Below are 19,503 nucleotides of genomic sequence, written 5' to 3'. Positions count from 1 at the left end.
TGTTGAGTACTTGCTTCTTCTAAAAGCAGAAAGCATTAAGGAATGCGAGTAGACATTGATTATCTCGGAGATTTAATAATGTGTCTGTTTACGGTTACAGTTCTTCATATGGAATCCTATCGAAGGAGCTAGCATGTTAAAAATCTAATTCAGTGTATATGTCTTGTACAAAACAGGGTATCTTTATATTTCACCTCCTGGATGTGCATGCAATTTGTGTTGTTGAATATTCAGCAGCAATTAACCAATCGATGGTATTAGAAGTTCAAACTTATATTAGACAACTGGTGCTCGACCCCAAATATTTGCGAAAATCAGAAAACGTTTAAAAGCATCTTATCATACAAACGTCAAATGATGCCCCTAAAAAGGCGCAAATAAAAAATCGTAAGAATAACTTAACATATTTCACAATTTTTTTGCAATTAAAATTTCTTTGGCACAGTGGCGTCCCAGTGTCCGCGGGACCGGTGATATTGCGCATTACTTGATTTCGCCATATCCGCAATATGTAACACTAATAAAATTGTTCTTGTAATTGTTTTAGTCTTCCGAAGGGACAAATATTGAGGATGAAACCATACATATCACATGAAATAAAATTCAGAGCCTTCAATTTGTCTAGCATGTTTGTGATGAGACATTAGAAAGAGAGAAAAACATCTCTTAAATTCAGATGAAAAGATCAGATTATAATAGGGGGAGAGTAATATTTTAGCTAATAACATGTTTAGTAACAAGTCTGGGTTTAAGCTGTCACTATCTATTTTATAAGACCAAAGGGTTAATATTACCCGATCACTTACTGATTTAAGCAGTGATCAAAAGATCGACATGTTGATAGCAACCTTTAGGTTAGACTAGTACCTACTACTACTTGGTATTTAACAACAGTCTATCATCTGTGAATGCTGACGGCAGTGATATTTATTTACTGATCTGATCAAAAACAGACGGAATGATTTTGATTAAAAGTACAGCATACTTTCTCATGTTTAAATTTTTGTATATCCATGTCTCTCCTCGAATGGATGCATATGGTAATTTTGACCTTTTATTTTATGGCTTCTTTTACATATATCCCCAAGTAAACAATTGAAAAAGAATCTTCTTTCTAAGTACTTAGTAACTTTGAACCACACTTATCAACAGACATTGTCAGCTCACTTCAAAATTGTGTGCAATGTTTCTACAGACCAACTAACATTAAGACATGTTGTTCAAACAGAAGATATTGATAAATAAACAAAACAATAGTCGGTTTGTTATATACTACAAGATAAATAACTGTGGAGCAGGATCTGTTTACCATTCCATAGTTTTGTTTGAAAGGGCTTCATTTAACTCTTGCTTTAGTTTTAAGTGTTGTTCTTTGTGCTATTTAATTTTTCAATGTCTGTGTTTTTTTATACCGGTAACAGTCTCATCTATTCTTTGTAATAAAACACGTGTTTCGAATTCAAATAAATTATCTATGATGAGTTTATTTCTCATTCGGTCCAAGTTTCAGGGTTAGAAAATTTACTTGCTCGATGGTTTTTTTAATTTTATCTTTTTTTAGTTTTCTATGTTGTGTTTTTTATACTGTTTGTCTTTTCATCGTTTTTCGTTTTTGTCATGGCATTGTCAGTTTGTTTTCGAAAATATTTGAATATTCCTTTGGTATCTTTCGTCTCTCTCTTAATTTGTATTCATTTGATACTAGCTACATGCTTGCCTAAAATCAGTACCATACATTGAAACAAGTTCAACCGGCATTGTTTTTACTGATAAAATTTCCTGCAAATATCTGATATGACTTCGATGAGTTCAGATGCCTCAAACAGATTTAAAGCTTCTGATTTATCAGTGAAAATTGTAGTTTTTCCTTGAAAGTGACATATTATATACATTTAGAATAAAAAAATATAAAATGAGACGTAGGACATACGTCAATGAGACAACAACCCAACGGTGTTGTCTATGTTTTTTTTTTATTTTCAAAAGAATCATTGTGAGCTTGTAACCAGTTCAAGTGCGTGCAAAATACTGCTTAGGTAATCAGCAAGCCAAGTTCACATTCAAACCTCCTCCATTTTTTCCGACTGGGTTTTAAGAAGAGGTGTTTTGTATTTTGAGAGCTAATTGGTTGAAAAGTACATATTGATATTGCTCTTGCACGATTCTTTCTAAACGTTCTATCAGGTCAGAACAAATATGAAATGAACGACTCCTGAGCCATTCAAGGTGAATATCACGCTTGATAATTGTCTGGTGAGTAATTCCTGAGAATGTTTACTTTTATATCAGCATTTCATTCAACCAGTATCAAAGGAGTGCACATATCTAGAAATTTGATTTGAAAATTTCACGATGTTTAATGTTAGTAAACTACAAAATATATCCAATACTCTGTTTGTATATTACATTATCTTATAAAAAAGCAGATGCAATACTTCCTTGTTTATTCTCGCTTTTTAACTTAACTATACTGTAAACCTCTGCTGTTACATTTTTTTGATATACATGTACGCATATCTTTAATAAGTGATGGCGATCGTGTAATGATACCGAATTAATGAGTTATTTATGTGTCCAACATCAATTATTTCTCAAAGAAATTCTTAGCTTTATTTCTTCCAAGGAGAAAGTAGCGGAAATGATTTTTCATTGCAAATATATCCGTTTCCTTCAGTTTATGGTCCTATCACATTTAAGTGTTATACCGAGGTGAACGTTGCTTAGAATTGGTAAACTCATACAGAAATAAGGCAATGGGTATAATTACCAAGGCAACAACTATCCACCAGTGGCCATGGAAGTACACAAGTTATGTACATTTATGTATGTTTTAGTTGAAAAACTATAATAATTACTAATTTGATTCGATTACTTTTAAATTATATTCATAATATTGGTTGAACAATTATTTCGCTTGCACTCACAGAAATTATTTCATTGTACATGCACTTGTCACGTGACGTCTCCGTAAAATTACGCATGGTTCGAATCACCAACACGTCTTCGGCATGGAAAATTAACATATAGGTTATGCCACCTGAACCATTTGTAACTTTATAGAGACACCAAGTGACAAGTGTATGTACAATGAAATAAGATCCAGAGACTATATGAAGCTCATTTTTTGCACTTGCATGAAACAGAATACGAAACCTTTAAAAAGAATATAAATATAACAACATGTAGAAAAATAATTTATATTCATTTCTCTTTCAGATAAAAAAAATTGAGGAAACGTGTATTCATTCCCGATATGACAACTATTCAAAAAAAAAATCAATTAAAAGAATTTTCCTGTAAGAAAAACTAGCCCAATGTTGAGTAAAGTAAATTTGGAAATTATCTCACGGTATCCGTCGAATATCATTTGTCTGTTATTGAAATGTAAATGTACCTGACTCAATGTTGTCGACCGAAAAATCTAGCATTTTCAGATATTTTACTGTGAGGTATGTGTTACGCATTCAGATTAGTTCTTAAGAAAGTAGAAATTTACACTTCCTAGAAAAAGACATGGTATAAGCATGAACCATACTGATATGAGACACTCTTATGAAACATTGTAGACGATTCTCTACAGAAGAATAAGGTGGTGCTCTAACTTCCTCATTTTATAAGTTAAACATATATGTATATAAGATAGAACATGTAAAAAAGTAAAATATATTTGAATTATAAAAAATGTGGAATGCACTCATTATCTATCAATGCATAAATTAAGATAATCCTGTCATAGTTTCTCTCTTAAAGAGAGCTGAGCATTTAATATAATTGTTATCACATATAAGGTTTTCAAATCGAAAACTTGCATATTCAAAAAAGAATTAAAAACACATACTGAAAGACATGAATATCAGCATAGGGATACAATTGAAATATATTTATCTAACTTGGATATGCACAGTAGCTTCTGTTGTATGAAAATTCAGAAACCGGAATCCGAGTATCGTAAAGGGTTGGTGCTTGTGCTATAACACCAAAAAATCCTATCAAAGAAGCTACAGTGAAAATAATCAAAAACATTCGATCAATCACCATGGCAACATATTTCCAGTCTTCTCTCACCTGAAAAACAAATGTACAAATTTCATTTATTATTTCTATATCTAAACTATAAGCAAAATGCAAAAAGATTGGATCAATTATTCAATTTTACATTTAAAAAATAAAATAAAATGAAATGTGGAAGGACTACCAATAAGGCAACTTCCAACGAAGGAGAAGGGTGTAAACAACTGCAATTTTACGTGACTCGTCAGTTGCATACCTCCCTATCATCGATCACATTTTCACGTACTCATAAATAATATTGATATAGCTATGCATGACTTATGAACAGTATATCTGTCTGCAAAGAACGATTTAATTCAATTTATTTAAATTTCTCGTAGACGTAATCACATTCTCACATGAGTTTACGTGAACGGAAGTTTAATCGCCGCGATGTTGTTTAGGGTTTATCATGACCATAGTATACAGATCCTTCTACCATTTCAGCTTTCTTCGGGAGCTTATAAAACCTATTTTGGAGGTAAGTGAGGTTAGAGTTAATTTTGCTCGAAGAATTCCCTCTTAAATTTCTACAATAGATTCACTTGTACAAAGCAGACGATATAACATTAGATTTCTTTTACATTTAGTTGAATAAAAGGTGATGTGGGGTATATGCTACGAGTTCACCCGACGACAAGAATACCGAAGACATGTAAAGGGCAACATACAGTCTCTTAAACAATAGACAGGGTCGATACAATATATCAAGGTCTAAATCGTCATGAGTCTATAACAATTTAATATTGATAACACAGAAACAATAAAATATTTGCCATTAAACACAGGTCTCCAAATAACGAAAAATAATACGATATGACAAATAAAAACTACCGACGAGGTTTCTGAATTGGAACATAAACATATTTTATCTCAACTCTCCCCTTTTAAAACTCGGTCATAAAAAAGCTGGACAAAAATAGCATTTAACCCTGAAATAACGAAATCAAAGAATGATTCTTATCAGATCTAGTTTGAAACACTCTAGTTTTATCATACACTTTTAACTAGTATTGCCCAGTCTAACGTTTTCTGTATACCGTGTTTTGTAGCCTCTTTTAGTAGCATTGTTTCTCTTTTTGTCCATGATTTTGCCGGGCTTTCTACGACTTGTGGTATTTGATTGTCCCCAATGTATCTTCTCCCTCCTCTTTTTGAAATAAATCAATCCCTTTTCATAAACCAAAGAACTTTTTTTAAAAGGAAAATTGTTTGAAAAAAGACCGATTTAAAATACGAAGGGATAATTCGTCCTATGAACCATCGTAACTTAAACCATTTTATTTTACAAATAATTTATAGAAAATGTTGTGTTATGCAACTATTTCACATATGTACTTAGGAAATTTCAATTATAAAAGACTTGAGTTACATGTAAACCTGCTACAATTAAAATAACTTACATTATCAATTTAAGGTAGACCCTTTGATAAAAATATAAAAATTTCAAGAAACTTTAACCAATACTTTATCGGAAAATTTTCATTGGATATATAGCAGTTTGACAAACACTAATTTTGATCATTGAGAAGCTTAATATTTCTTTAACAATAGAACGTGATTCAAACGATCAGCTGATTTTTACAGAGTTATCTCCCTGTAGTGTTATGTACCACCTTAAGTGAGAGATAAAAGAAAACATAATACTACACTTACAGACAATTCTTCATCTTGTCTTTTCAAATGGTCTACGATGCGATCCAGATTGCGAAGGCCAATTATTTTATAGTAGTCTAAATCCTGAGGTGGTAACGATGCATCTGCCTCTACTCCAGATTCAGCACTGCCTTCACAAGATTTCTCTTCTTCTAGAAGCAGTTTTGATCTTATATTGTCCATTTCAGTGTTCTGATTTGCATAATTTGTATTATGTTCTGTTGTCATATTTGATTCTAGCTTGGGACGTTCCATAAACATTAATCTTGGTAAGAGATCCAGAAATATGTATTTAACCAATGTGGACATTTTGTGTGTTGAGGGTGAATGAAAATGAATTCTAATCGTTACTATGGTAGCCAAAATGGATAAAGTTACTGCAGTCATTGTAAATAAAAGATATTTTCCAAGTAGTGGAATCACTAAAGAAGTCGGTGGAATTATCTCTGCCAGTAAAAGGAAGAAAACGGTCAATGACAGTAGAATTGAGATAGAAAGGGTTATTTTTTCACCACTGTCTGATGGCAAATAAAACACAATTACTGTCAAAAAAGATATTGCAACACAAGGCATTATCAGATTTACCGTATGGAATAATGTCTTCCTCTTCATTGTTATCTCAAATGTCACATCAATATATGGTTCTGGACAGCACGGATATGTTTTAAAGTTTTTTATTGCTGTCCCCGACAATACATCCCACTCTACATTAGAATAGAAGTCAGCGAAATTTATACCATTGGTTAATATAACGCCTGCTATATCCTGGTTTTCAGAACATATGTGGACAAGGTCTATTTCATTCCCATCGTACGTCCATGAACCAAACTTCATCTTACATGACTGTATATCAAAGGGGAAATATTCTACGTCTATGATGCATGCACTTTTATATATTACTGGAGGTTCCCATACTATCAGTCCACTATAATGTATTGTTGCCTTAGTCATCAGAGTAACAACAAAATTTCCATCTGCACTGAAATATCGATATCGAAGCGTGATTCATATATCTTATTTTCATTTTTTTAAATCACGACTTTTGTTCTCATTTATAGATTAATGCTTTGAGAGAACTGCCTTAAAAAGATTTAATTAAACTTTGATGTAATTATAAACATTTTACTTTTAAGATTTTGACTAAAATTATCATTTGAGTGCGTGTTTTATTTATATTTTGACATATCAATATTATCAATAATGAATAAATTAGGCATCTAAAATAATTGTTATATTCAAGTTTGCATGTACACATACTGATCATCAGTCGCTAAAAGTTCAAAATAGTACAGACATACACAATAATTAAATAAATTTTCTTCTTTGCTAGTTGATGTTAAATCTAATTTGAAAAGGCAACAAAATCTTACAGCATTAGAGAAAAACATAGAATTAAAACAGTACAATGACAGCAAAAGTAAACTTTCTACAAGGTAATAATAATAAGAATAATTGTGTTTTCCTAGTAACTTTTTTTTCATGAAAAAAAAAATTTGGAGTTGTAGAAATTTAAATTTATTGGACTACTGAAAAGCAATTCACAATTAAAAAGTAAGAGGACACATTTCGTAACAAATGTTATACCTAATAATTATATAAGTCATTTATGTTTTGCATAAAAATAAGATTGGTTTCAACCCCACGCGTTGACTTGGGTATAGTAATATGTCCACATATCCTGCAATATAATCAGTGCTAACGACGAAGAATATGCAAAAATATATTAATACGAGCACACATCCGGTCAGACTGGGGACGTTAAATCGCGGGGGATGGAAGTGTGCCACTCTCTTTGCACGTTAAGGAACACTTGCAAAAAAATTTTAAGCGGTCCGTATTGGGGCTGTTTCGAGGCAAAACATTTGTCTGTCCCTACCAAACATGCCCGTTTTTTCCAGTGGCAGTTTAAGTGGCCACGTTCATCCAAATCGACCCACTTGACAGTGCCTACCTTCTAAAATTATTATTAGTATATTACGAATCAACTAATGATTGCAAAGTGAAGTTGAAGAAACAATACGTAATAGAAAAAAAAAAATCCTGAAGAAGAAAAAAAAAAGATAACAAAAAACAGATGCTGTTGTTCTAATGGTACATTAAAAGTATTGAATCAGATAATACAAGTAACATACATATACTAAAAACCTGGAAATAACTCGGGGAATTTCACGATCACCATCATATATTCAATAAGCTACATTCAGTTTCTTTTAAATATTTATTCTTGTTTATATAAAGACATACTTTTCAAATACGCATGTGTTGGATAATGAAATATTTCAGCATATTCCATAATCATATGACGGATAAACAAGGCATTGTTTTGTAAATTTGACATTGATTCAACATTCTTTTTTAACCAGTGCTTTCAGATTCTTGAACTTTCAAAGAACAAAAATATAGTAACAAGGAATTTTCAGCATCAGATGAAAGACAGTTTCCATAAATGTAGAATGATTGCTGATTTTGTATTGTAAAACTGAGACGATTAGGACTTTTTCGTTGTTGTTACTTATTAACTGCTATCCCGTTATGCTTTTTTCAATTCAACCGTTGATTACAAAGTATTATCTAAGCAAACTACAAGTAATACATTTAGTTCATTCCTGCAGAAGAAAAACACGCTGTTATTCTAATGTAATGTAACATCATTGAATCAGATGATGAAATTAACATAAATATAAATAGGAACCTATACTTCACCATCACTCTGGGAATTTTACGACCGTGATCAATAATTCAATTAGTCAAATTTGGTTCTTTTAAAAGACGTGCTTTTATGTTATTTGTATGAAAATACGCATGTATTGGATAATGCAATACTTGAGAATATTCCGTTTTTGATCTTACGATAGAATCAAGCAATGTTTTGTAAATTTGAGATTTGATATGCATATACAGCACTTCATGCGACTCAAATTAAGTATCCTGTGGCAAAAAACAAGAACATTACAAACACTAATATTTCTTTAACTGCTTTCATTACAACTACTGAATCGACTCCACTCCTTCTGGACGTTTCGTCTCCGAGAATGTTTCCAGTCCAACAGTAAGCACTCCGGTGCTGACATAAAATATAATTGAAACGGTCATTTTCTGTGAGTTTACTGCTCATAAAATGTTTAAATCATTCAAAACACTTTTTAGGGGTTTTCTATCCTCTGGTATAGAAGCCCTATCAAGATTTGGTACAGCTTTTAAAAGTTTGATTTTCAGAGTTCTTCAACTTCGCAATCAATGTTTTTTTCAATTGTTTTGATTCGAGTGCCACTGTTGAATCTTACGTAGAAGAAACACGAGCCTGGCGAACTAAACTGTAAGACTGGTTTATCAGATTATTTTTTTTTTTTAATTTTTCTATACAAGTCTTTGTATTGTGTAGTATTGAATTTGTATTTTGTATGCATCAAAAAGTCATTTTAGTTTGTACTTCTAATTTCAATTTTAAAACTAGAATAAAAATGTTAGCTCCCCTTTGAACATAACTTTTTAATGTTCAGCAAGAAAAGCACACTAGAGTGTCATTTTCATGAGTTATTCTCTTTCGTCTACAATAAGGTTTAACTTTGTCTAGGTTAATAATGAAAAATTGGTAAAGCAACAACCAATAGAAATACAAAGTCTATCCGCTAAGGTATCGTCTGGTAAACTCAAATTTGATGTTAGTCGGAGCAGATGAATATTGAAATGTAACCTTTGCTTACCTTTACTAAAATGTCTAGTATAAAATGTTAATTCTAGAATTTAAAACAAATAAAATGTTTACAAAAATAAATACTAACTGCATACGACCTTTTTATTTATCATAACCAGACTTTTCCTTTCAAGACACTAGCTATGTCAATTAAATGGTACAGAAAGTTAAGTGAAATTACTAATGGAAACTCATCAGCAAAATGTTCCGTGTTCTAGTACTTATGCATTCGCGTTAATTTCAATTATTGTATAATATTTGACACAGTTTAATTAATGTTTAAGGCCATTCCATTAAATGACATTAATTGTCTAGTATTAGACATAATACCCATTTACTGAATATCAAATGTATCGTCAATTTAAGAGGATTCTTGCATACAGGGAAACTGGTTTTATTTGACGAGCATGTATATCTGTTGAAACCGCTAATTAACATTCCAAATCATGCTATTAGGTGAATAGCCTTCACAGGGACGAGAAAAAATAAAGAAAGGTTAATTAGTGGTAAATATAAATAAAGAACAGTCCCGCAAATGAAAAAAAAGAATTTAATGTCAATATCGAGGAAATTAAACATAGTATTTAATACCAAAAACTTTGTAATATATGTATAGTCTTTGCTATTTTTCTATAGTAATTTTGTTGTTGATGCAATAATCCATGCATTAATTTAAGTACTTGGTGATTATTACAATCATACACGCATCTGTATCCGTTAAATCAATGTTTAAATAAATTTATATGAATCGAATCATGTGAACATATTCTTTTGGCTCTTCTTGCAATGCATTACATTTTAAAAAAACTGCATAACCTTAAAACAAACACTGATATACATATGCATCACGGCTGTAACTCTGTAAGCTGGAACTGATAACCCTTTTATCATACCAGAGATGACCCCTTGTTTTTGGTGTAAAGTGTATGACATTTTGTGGGATGTCATGTATCTTTAAACCTTTGACAATAGTGTTGTCTATCTTTTTTAGACCTACGATTTTTATTGATATTTTTCTGCTTACGTTTATACAAGTGTCAGAAAAGACTATATTGCTGTCAAAATATTTTATTTAAGATGATTTGCTTTCTACCTACAATAGTTTAGGAAAGCGCAGATTACCTATTTTAATTTTTAATTTTTAACTTTTAATTTATATTTGTGTAAATTAAGGTATTAAACTTGTGGTTTTACTTAATTTTACATGGACATTTTAAGTATATGTTAGTGTTTTGTTACTTTTCTATTATTCAGTCCTGTAAGGTGACTGTTTGGGAATTCTACCTTTTGCCATGATTTTTGTCTGTCCTTTTTATATGCCAGTGATGCCAATACACATGTATGTTGTATATCCAAGCTTCTAACGCACAACCATGTGTGACTTATGTTGATAACTTGACATGGTCTATTTGTATAGCATAAATTAAATAACTACACAAAAATTATCAAAATATATTTTGTTGTTCTCATTTATTTTTTACCGGATTTTAATATTTGTTTCTCTAACCTTCTGTTATATCAAGAACAGTGATAACAGTCTTGGCAATAGGAATAATCCAAACATATTCCTCTATATAGGATGCTCGTGTTCTATGAGCAAAACAAATGATGACAATAAGTCTTCGGTTTTTTTTTTTTTAAAGATGAAAAACAAAACTTAAATACCACTCCAATTATTAGTTCATTGTCTCTGAACTTTTGGAAAAAAATATGTTATGTCATATTTAATTCAATATCTTAAGGTCAATGAACAGTAAATGGGCTTTGTCACAGATTTTGGTTAAATTTTGCATACAACTTTTGCTCGTTGAACTTATACTGGAAATCGAAAAAAATAATGCATTCAACTCTTTTATTTTCTGCAATAATACTGATTGAATTCTGTCAAAATAGATGAACATTTGTATAGAGGGCATATTAAATCGGCGAAAAACGTTCTTAAACTGGTCTTAAAATCATCAAATCCTCAATTTCTAATCCATAAAAAATTATATGTTGTTGATATATATTTAATTTCAGATTTAATAAAATGAAATAATCATAGGGTCAATGACTTTGTTTTCGATTTATTGACGAATCTGTAACCTAGTTGGGAGTGAAAAATGTCAAAAATCGACGTTTTACAGCTTATAACGCTACGACGTTACGCTTATTTCCACGATTTGTGGTATTTTTTTTCACCTAGTACACCACTTTGAATGTGTATAGCGTAAAACGAAGTTGGTGACCCTATTATTATTCTTCATCAATTAAACAGAAATGTATGTATCAACAACTTATGATTGATTTTTTAAGAAAAAATCTATCGACGAGAAATTGGAGATTTGATAATTTAAGACAAATATAAGAACGATTTATGCCGATTTAAAACCCTTTCTATGAAAATGTTCCCCTATTTTGAGAGAACTCAATCGGTAAAATTTCAGAAAATAAAAGAGATAAATGCATTAATTTTTTCTCGATTTTCCGTTATAGTTCAACGAGCAAAAGTTGTAAGCAAAATTTTACCAAAATCTGTGACAAGTTACTTGACCTTAAATATATGTTTGGCTATCAACTACTTAGATCTGAACAAAATATGTCCAAACAGGTCAAATCGGTTGTTATTAAAATGCTTGGTTTCAGCTCTTGGTTTCGGAACGGATACCATTTCGGCAGAGCTGCCTGATTTATGTCAATATATTCTAAACAAAATTTCAACAAACGACTAAAGTCAACCAAAGATATTCTTAATTGGAAGCATAAACAGACAAAGTTAAATTATGGTTTAAATAGCTGCTACACCAATGTCTCATGTTGAAGGACGGGTTAGCAATCACACAAATGTTGAACTAAGCCTGGTATCTTTGATGAGTTTTAACAACCACTGGGTCAATGTCACTGCTGGTGGATGTTTCGTCCCCAAGGTTATCAACATTCCAGTAGTCAACACTTTGTGTTGAAATAAAATATCTTTGATATGGTCATTAACTGTAATTTTTCTGTTTATAGAATTTTATATTGTTCAAACAAAAAAGGTTGTTCTAACCCAAGGCAAAGGCATCCTTAGATGTATTTGGCAAAACTTTCCGAATGTTATGGCTTTCCATGCTCTTCGAGTTTGTGTTTGATTTAGCCTCCCACTTTATAGTCCATTTGTTATCGTTTTCTTTCTTTAACAGTTTTCTTGGTACGTTATTTACTTATATGATGATGCTTGATTTCGTAGATTGGTTCACTGAAATATTTTGATATCTTACCTTATGGTAAGGATCTTTGCCAATTGATTAATACTATATTGGGAGTTGTAGATTAGTATAGAATCACTTTCTCGTCGTTTCGGTCTTTGATTGATGTTTACATCAATGGAATAACTCTTACTTCCCACATAATTTCCTTCTGGATGTATAACTGCAGATAAAATGTTCATTATTTTACCTGTATGTAATATTAGTTGGTATGGCCGGATATTTGTTTCAAATTAGACTTTGGGTAGTAATGATTTTGATCGTTTTAATTTCGAGATCTTCAGTGAACTGTTAGCAACACGTGGGATGACGGACAGACTTTTAATCATGACAAAAGTTTATATGGTTTACTTGACCTAATTTAAAAGGGATCCCATTTTTGTATACAAATTGTTTATCTTATTTCAAAACCAATGCTAATACAACCTTATCACATATAAATTGAAGAAATTTTAAGAAACTTAGTGTATGACATATTTTGTACACTTAGTCATGAATATGTACAAATTATGTTTCTTTATCCAGTGATATATTTTGCAATTTTCCCTTTCGATAAACTAAAATACAAATTAAGCATCAAGAATTTTAATTGATTTTTTTAAGTTCTAACCAAATTTGTGTACACTATACTCCCTTTTTATTCATATAAAAAAATGTGACCATTTCACAAAATCAAGTATCATCACTATTGTAAAAGGTGTATTTTTCTCGTATTTATACTTACATGATTCCACAAACTTTGTTTCTGCATTGTTTTAAATTGGTGTCGATAACAGATAGAAAGTTGCAATACTGCATAATTCTTCATAATTCGTTGATCTCGTTTCCTGTCAATGTCCATTGCGGAATTTGGCGTGTGCTTGTCAATCTTTGATAATAAACGTTAACCCCACATTTTTTTATTTCAGATTAAATAATACAGATGATGTAAAATGGTTGAGTTCTAAGTGTCTTCATCAAAATATATTCGATTGTTTTAAATCTTGTTATATAAATAAGGTGCCTTTGTAGCCGAGTGGTCGAAGTAGTCACACTTCTGTTTAATTAGCATGTCAACAAGGAGGTTGTGAGTTCGAAAACCGCACGTGGCTGTTGCACTCTACTCCAAGCGTAATTGACTAAGATTGTCAGTTTTCCTGCCGAGGGTCGGTGGTTCTCTCCGGCATCCTCCACCAATAAAAGCTGACAGCCACGAAACAGCAAATAGTGCTGAAAGTGTTGCTTAACACAAATAAAATTTATTAATCAATCAATCTATCAATCTTCAAAATATATTCAACAGCTCTAACCCGTGCATGTAAACATACAAAATTGGGAAGTCATAAATAGCTAACATTAGAAGCTATAGTGTGTAGTAGTATTGTAACACGCCGTCCATTGAGTAATAGTGTACCGGACACGACTCTGTAGACGAAACACCGACAGACGTAATTAAATAATAAGCTTGTATATTTGGTTTTTTTCTTTTTAATTCTATTGTGGTCATATAGATCCTCAATTTTCAAGTATTTATACAGCCTGGGCTTTCACACTTTGGGGTTTGAAGAAGATACAGAAATGCTCTTCGAACGCATCAAATTTATAAAATGTTATTTCAGTTTGAAATCATTAAAATGGCCAACATGTTTTATGCAATAAACTTATTCACTGCATTTAAACATAAAGATCATAACGTATATGATGGGTGGATGAATTGGTGTTTAACGCCCAATGGTAATTATTCAAAGCGTATCAGAACGAGGATTGTTTTTATATAATATAAATACGAACAACGATGACCAGAAATTTAACATGCTAGTTCCGCATGAATATATGTCTCCCAACCCGGTCACTACTACAAGCCAACCAGTCTTTGCTCTTATGCGTAACGGAGAAGCATCAGATATTAATTTTTTTGCGTTTTTGGTGTGACCCGGCCTTTGATTGAACTCCCAACCAGCCGCACGCGAGGCTACCACGAGACCACCAAGACGGTTACCTTATTTGATCCTTGCTGGAAATATATCTCTGAATGCGTTTATAAGATTTGAACATCGATAAACTACTGTTGCCTCTAATATAAACATTTTTAAATTGATTTATACAGCTTGTTATTACTTTAATGATAAATGAATTAACATGTTATATTAAATGCATATTTAAAAAATCAAGTAAGGACATACCGGTATCGATTATTCAAAAGAACGTTTGAGCAAACAAGCAAACTTCTTGTCTGGGATTGCTTCTTTCAACAATAATCAACTGGAATTGGTGTTTTTCTAAGACATACAAAATTAAAGAAAGGTTCTGAGGTCTAACGTGTATTATTCAACTAAAAAGTATTTAATTAAGTTGAAAATGTACCATTAAATTCACCCTGATTAAAGTAATAAACTACATTCGTCACGAATGTGCAGTGTTATGTGAAAATAAATGACTTCAGTCTGAATAGGTTTATATTAGAGGGAATTTCTAAATGAAATAGGTTTGTGCAGTACACATTACAAGGGTTCGAATGAGGTACTTAAAAACAAAAATACACATGTAATATTATTGATCTTTAATAAAAATTAGAAGTGGTATATTGCCAATGAACCAACTTTCCACCAGAAAAAATATAACAAAATGAAAAAATACACACAAATTACCGTAGCCAGATAGCACAACAATCTCCCACTTGTATGACAGTTGTTAATAGCTCCGTTATATTGACAAAAATATAGATGAAACACGCGTCTACTGTACCAAATTAAAGACCTAGTATCTGATCATTTTTTTAAAACTCCCCTCTTCCAAACAAAATCTGTTTCAAATATTTCGTTTGTATAAGACAGCTATTTTTTATTATGACATCATCTGGATGTCTTGAAATAAAACTGTGATGTTTTGTTGTAGAGTTGAACTTCTTAGACATTTTCGAGTGTTAAATTCAGTACAGTAACTATTCATGTATTTTATGCTTAACCAAATATATTTTTCTTAGCTGGATTCAATCCATTCAAACCCTAAAAATAACAGCTACTGCATATTACAATATATACTAAACATATCTTCTATGAGCACAAGACATGGATGGGGCAGACCAGCACTGAATTAACCGCATAAGGTATGTCTTAAATTTCATATTAATAACAAGATTTGTGCTTGTCATTTGAGAATGTTTCAATTTGAAATTATCATTTCAGTTTAAAAATCTTTCTTCTAGGTGCATTAAAATTGGAAGCATTGGAATTGACAGACGATTTAATACTAAATAACACCACGTAGTGTGAAGAGGAAGATGCCACCAGATACAATTTTACCAATTGTTTCTATTTTATGTTTTTATGTAAAATGACATTAACTTTTAAACTTTAATTAGTGAAAACAATGTGTGACATACATATGCAAATCAGGTTGTATTGCGTGTGTCAAATTTGGTGAAGGTTTTATTGAAAAAAATAATAATATAAGGAACAATTTATGTTTTAATCAAATCTGACTTTGCATAAAAATGTAATGTTATTTGCTGATATCACAAACCTTCACGCAATGTGTCCATTCAGAAAATTAATTAATACCAATAAAAAGATTTCTACTTAATGGGAAGTTACACTAGGTAGCTAATGATTTTATATGATAGACATTACTTACTGACTAATATATATTACATTAGTAAACTGTTTAGGGAATTAAAATATTGAAGATAAGGAACAAAATATAGAAATATAGAACAGAGATGACAAGACATATAAAGATTATGAGCAAATAAGAAACCGAGTAAATCCAATAAGACATACTAAACCAATATGAAAAGAAAGGTAGGCAAAATAACAGTATAACTGCCGGAAGACGTTTTAGTCATATGCCAAACACGGAAGAACTGGTAATAAAGTAAGAAAATGAGGAAACAGGACAAGAAAAAAATGTTGAGAGAGTGTCTAGACTAAGTTTAAAAAATAATTCTAAATCATGACATGTAAAGAAAAAAATAACAAAAAATTCGGTTCTCACCCAAAATGATATGCCTTCCCAAGATGAATGTCATCAAACACTTTGAATTAGTTTTGTAAAGCGATATCAAAATCATTATCAAATTTACTGAATCCAATTAGAAGGGCTAAACACGTAAATATTAAAGCTAGGAATATTTTACCTTTTTTCTTTAAAGAAGGCGATTTAGTCGTCTTAACTATTGTAGCAGAGTTGTTCATGTAACTAGGTGGAATATGTAAAGATAGAAATCGTTTTGTTTGTGAATACCTAAAATCCAGGTGAGGGTTATTCCAAAGACTCGTGTCATGTACAAGTGAATTGGTTTCATATTTATATAGTGCACATAAATGAAAAGCTTTCCCGGTTAATCATGGAAAACATAATTAAAAGCAAGTTATTCAACACAAAATCAACTGTGGTATTCATCAAATGTATCAACCATTTATAGATGTGAAGTGTCCGTCGCATAACTGGATAACCAATATAAATTAAAACCGAAAACAATATTACAATGATTGGTATTCCAGATGCTCCACACATTAAAAAAAAAAGATAAACATCTATTCTATTCTTATGATGGGGTATGATTGCAAATGATACAACTGTTCGCCACAGATCAAATGACGAGGATTTACGCAACAATAAGTCCCCGTACGGCCTTCAACAATGCAAAATGCCCATACCGTATAGTAAGATATAAAAGGTCCCGATACAAAAAATATGAAACACTTCAAAGGAGAAAACTAACGGCCTAATTTATAACAATACAATTAACGAAAAACAAAAATTACAGACATGAATTAACGACAACCACTGAATTACATTCTTCTGATTTGGACCAGCCACGCGAAGAATGAACCACGGATGAATATGGTTGTTAACTCTCAACCCTCTCCTAATCTGGGATAGTGGTGTAAAAGCACAACATAAGAACAAACTATAAAAATCAGTTACAAAAGACTTAACTCAATAGATGGGTACGAAGCACAAACACAACTACCATAAAACAATTGAATAGACACAAAGCACCAATGTAAGGGTACTCGCTGAAAGCTAGTTTAAAGCCAATAAAACTATTAAATAAAACATGTTTTCCCTTTGGTATACATGTGACCCGAGCTTAAGAATCACCTAAATCTATATACAATCACAATCCCTGTCATAACGAGGCATAATTCAAAGATTTGACTTCTCCATCATTTACACATATTTTTCAAAATCGAACTTAAAGACAAATTACAAGAAATGGTACCACAACGTAGGTGTAAAAAGCTTATTAAGGAAGAGCCAAATCATACTCTGTATAGAGTCACTCCGATTCTAACAGTCTTTTCTCAAAATCAAGTGTTTCTTTAATAAAGGTTGGCTGTTTTAACAAAATGTTTTCCAAAGGATTTCATGGAACGATTGAAGTATTATACTAAAACAATGTATTGACACCATCACTTGACTGAAAAATAAAGTAAATACGTGTAACAGTAAATCATGGATATGTTCACTTAGTCACTATTCCGTACTCCTTTATTTTTGTATCACACATACCCACATGCGATTCATTTTCCGTATTTTGTTATGAATACCAAGACGGGTGCTACTCGTGGAATAGGAACTGATAGTCCTTTCCAGATGCATGGTTTCTCCTAGAGTTGCACCTTTTAAACTTTTTAATAGCCTGCGATGTTTTATTTGTCATGATCTGACCTAATATTAGTCCTGATGTCCATATTTTCTTTCAATTTTTAACATTCGTTTTATGTTAAAGGTTTATATATATCACTGGTCAATGAGTATGGCTATGTCTTAGGATTGGAACAAAGACATTTACAACTCCCCTATGACACGATACTAATATACCTACGTTTAGTCATCGGATTACATACATGAGTAACGTAACAGGGGTCACTAGTGGAGCATCTAACGGAGTTATATAATAGAGAACTGAAACGGGGAATGTGTCGAAGAGAAAATAAACCCGACCAAAGAGTATAAAACAGTTTTTAGTTTTCCGTGTAGTGTATAAAAATGTGGCTATGGGCTATTGTTTTTTTCTCTTTCTTTATTTTAGTATTGACCATTGCGTTAAATTTTTAATACTTTTTTCAGATTTAATGTTCTAATTGGAATTTGATTTCCCTCTCAAAATTTTCATGAAATGTGGTACAAGTATTTCGAACAAAGCTGTATGTGGCATTATTATTAAAAAGCAAATAGGTGTACGTTTCCTTAAAACATAAAATTTCAAACAAGAAATATAATTTAAATCTAAAATCATCGTGTCATATTTTTTAGTTGATAAATGTCATCTCACCTCTTTATTCTTTGGAATACGACTAGATTGATATAACTTTTTTCTTTTCTGCTGTTGTATGCTTTAAACTTTTAATTTTGCTGTCTATAATATATCTTTAAGATTTTCTACACTTGTCCATTGTCTTAGATATGATGTAAACCGCTGGATATTTCAATTGTTGATGGGATATTGCCTTACTGATGTGTACCCAAAATTTCCTTATACTCTAGTTCTTGACTTGTTCTATGTTATATTGTTTCTGATAACAAAACTTTAGAAGGCGTTGGTTGCTATTTCTATTGTTTTTGTTGGAGTGACACATTTTCTGACATTGCCATCATATAATTTTGTATGCAGCCATCGGAACATGCTACTTCTGGTTCCGAGTTCTTCTATTAAAATGCTGGCTCTGTTGAGTGGTATTACTTATGAACATATAATTTGCTTGAGTAAAATTTTGATTTTAAATAATTGACAATTGTGTTTTTAACATTTTCAAAATTTAGAAAATCCTTTTGATGTCATACAAACATTTCCGGATATATTCCAGAATTTCAAATCATATCTAAATAATTGAAAACTCATAAAAGCATTTCACATGTTTGCTCATTTAACGAAGAAAAAACAAACAG

At 31.4% G+C, this 19,503-nt stretch overlaps 1 protein-coding gene across 2 annotated transcripts; it reads right to left on the bottom strand.

Annotated features, from left to right (window-relative positions):
* Nucleotides 1-3,181: 3,181 nt before the first annotated feature.
* Nucleotides 3,182-13,027, bottom strand: LOC127735573 (acetylcholine receptor subunit alpha-like). Of its 2 annotated transcripts, XM_052245815.1 has the most exons (3): nucleotides 12,640-13,027; nucleotides 5,707-6,685; nucleotides 3,182-4,065 (listed from the first exon to the last, which is right to left on the bottom strand). In XM_052245815.1, the coding sequence occupies exons 1-3, from the start codon at nucleotides 12,807-12,809 to the stop codon at nucleotides 3,886-3,888; spliced, it is 1,329 nt and encodes a 442-aa protein (XP_052101775.1). In that variant the 5' UTR covers nucleotides 12,810-13,027; the 3' UTR covers nucleotides 3,182-3,885. The 2 variants fall into 2 exon arrangements, with proteins under 2 accessions (XP_052101775.1, XP_052101776.1); XM_052245816.1 differs by lacking the exon at nucleotides 12,640-13,027 and having other exon boundaries at nucleotides 5,707-7,147.
* Between the last annotated feature and the right edge of the window lie 6,476 nt (nucleotides 13,028-19,503).

This window comes from Mytilus californianus, unplaced genomic scaffold, assembly GCF_021869535.1.
Source record: "Mytilus californianus isolate M0D057914Y unplaced genomic scaffold, xbMytCali1.0.p SCAF_3, whole genome shotgun sequence".
NCBI classification, from domain to species: domain Eukaryota; kingdom Metazoa; phylum Mollusca; class Bivalvia; order Mytilida; family Mytilidae; genus Mytilus; species Mytilus californianus.
The sequence above is the reverse complement of the archived record's forward strand: the minus strand, read 5'-3'. Positions and strand labels throughout refer to the sequence as shown.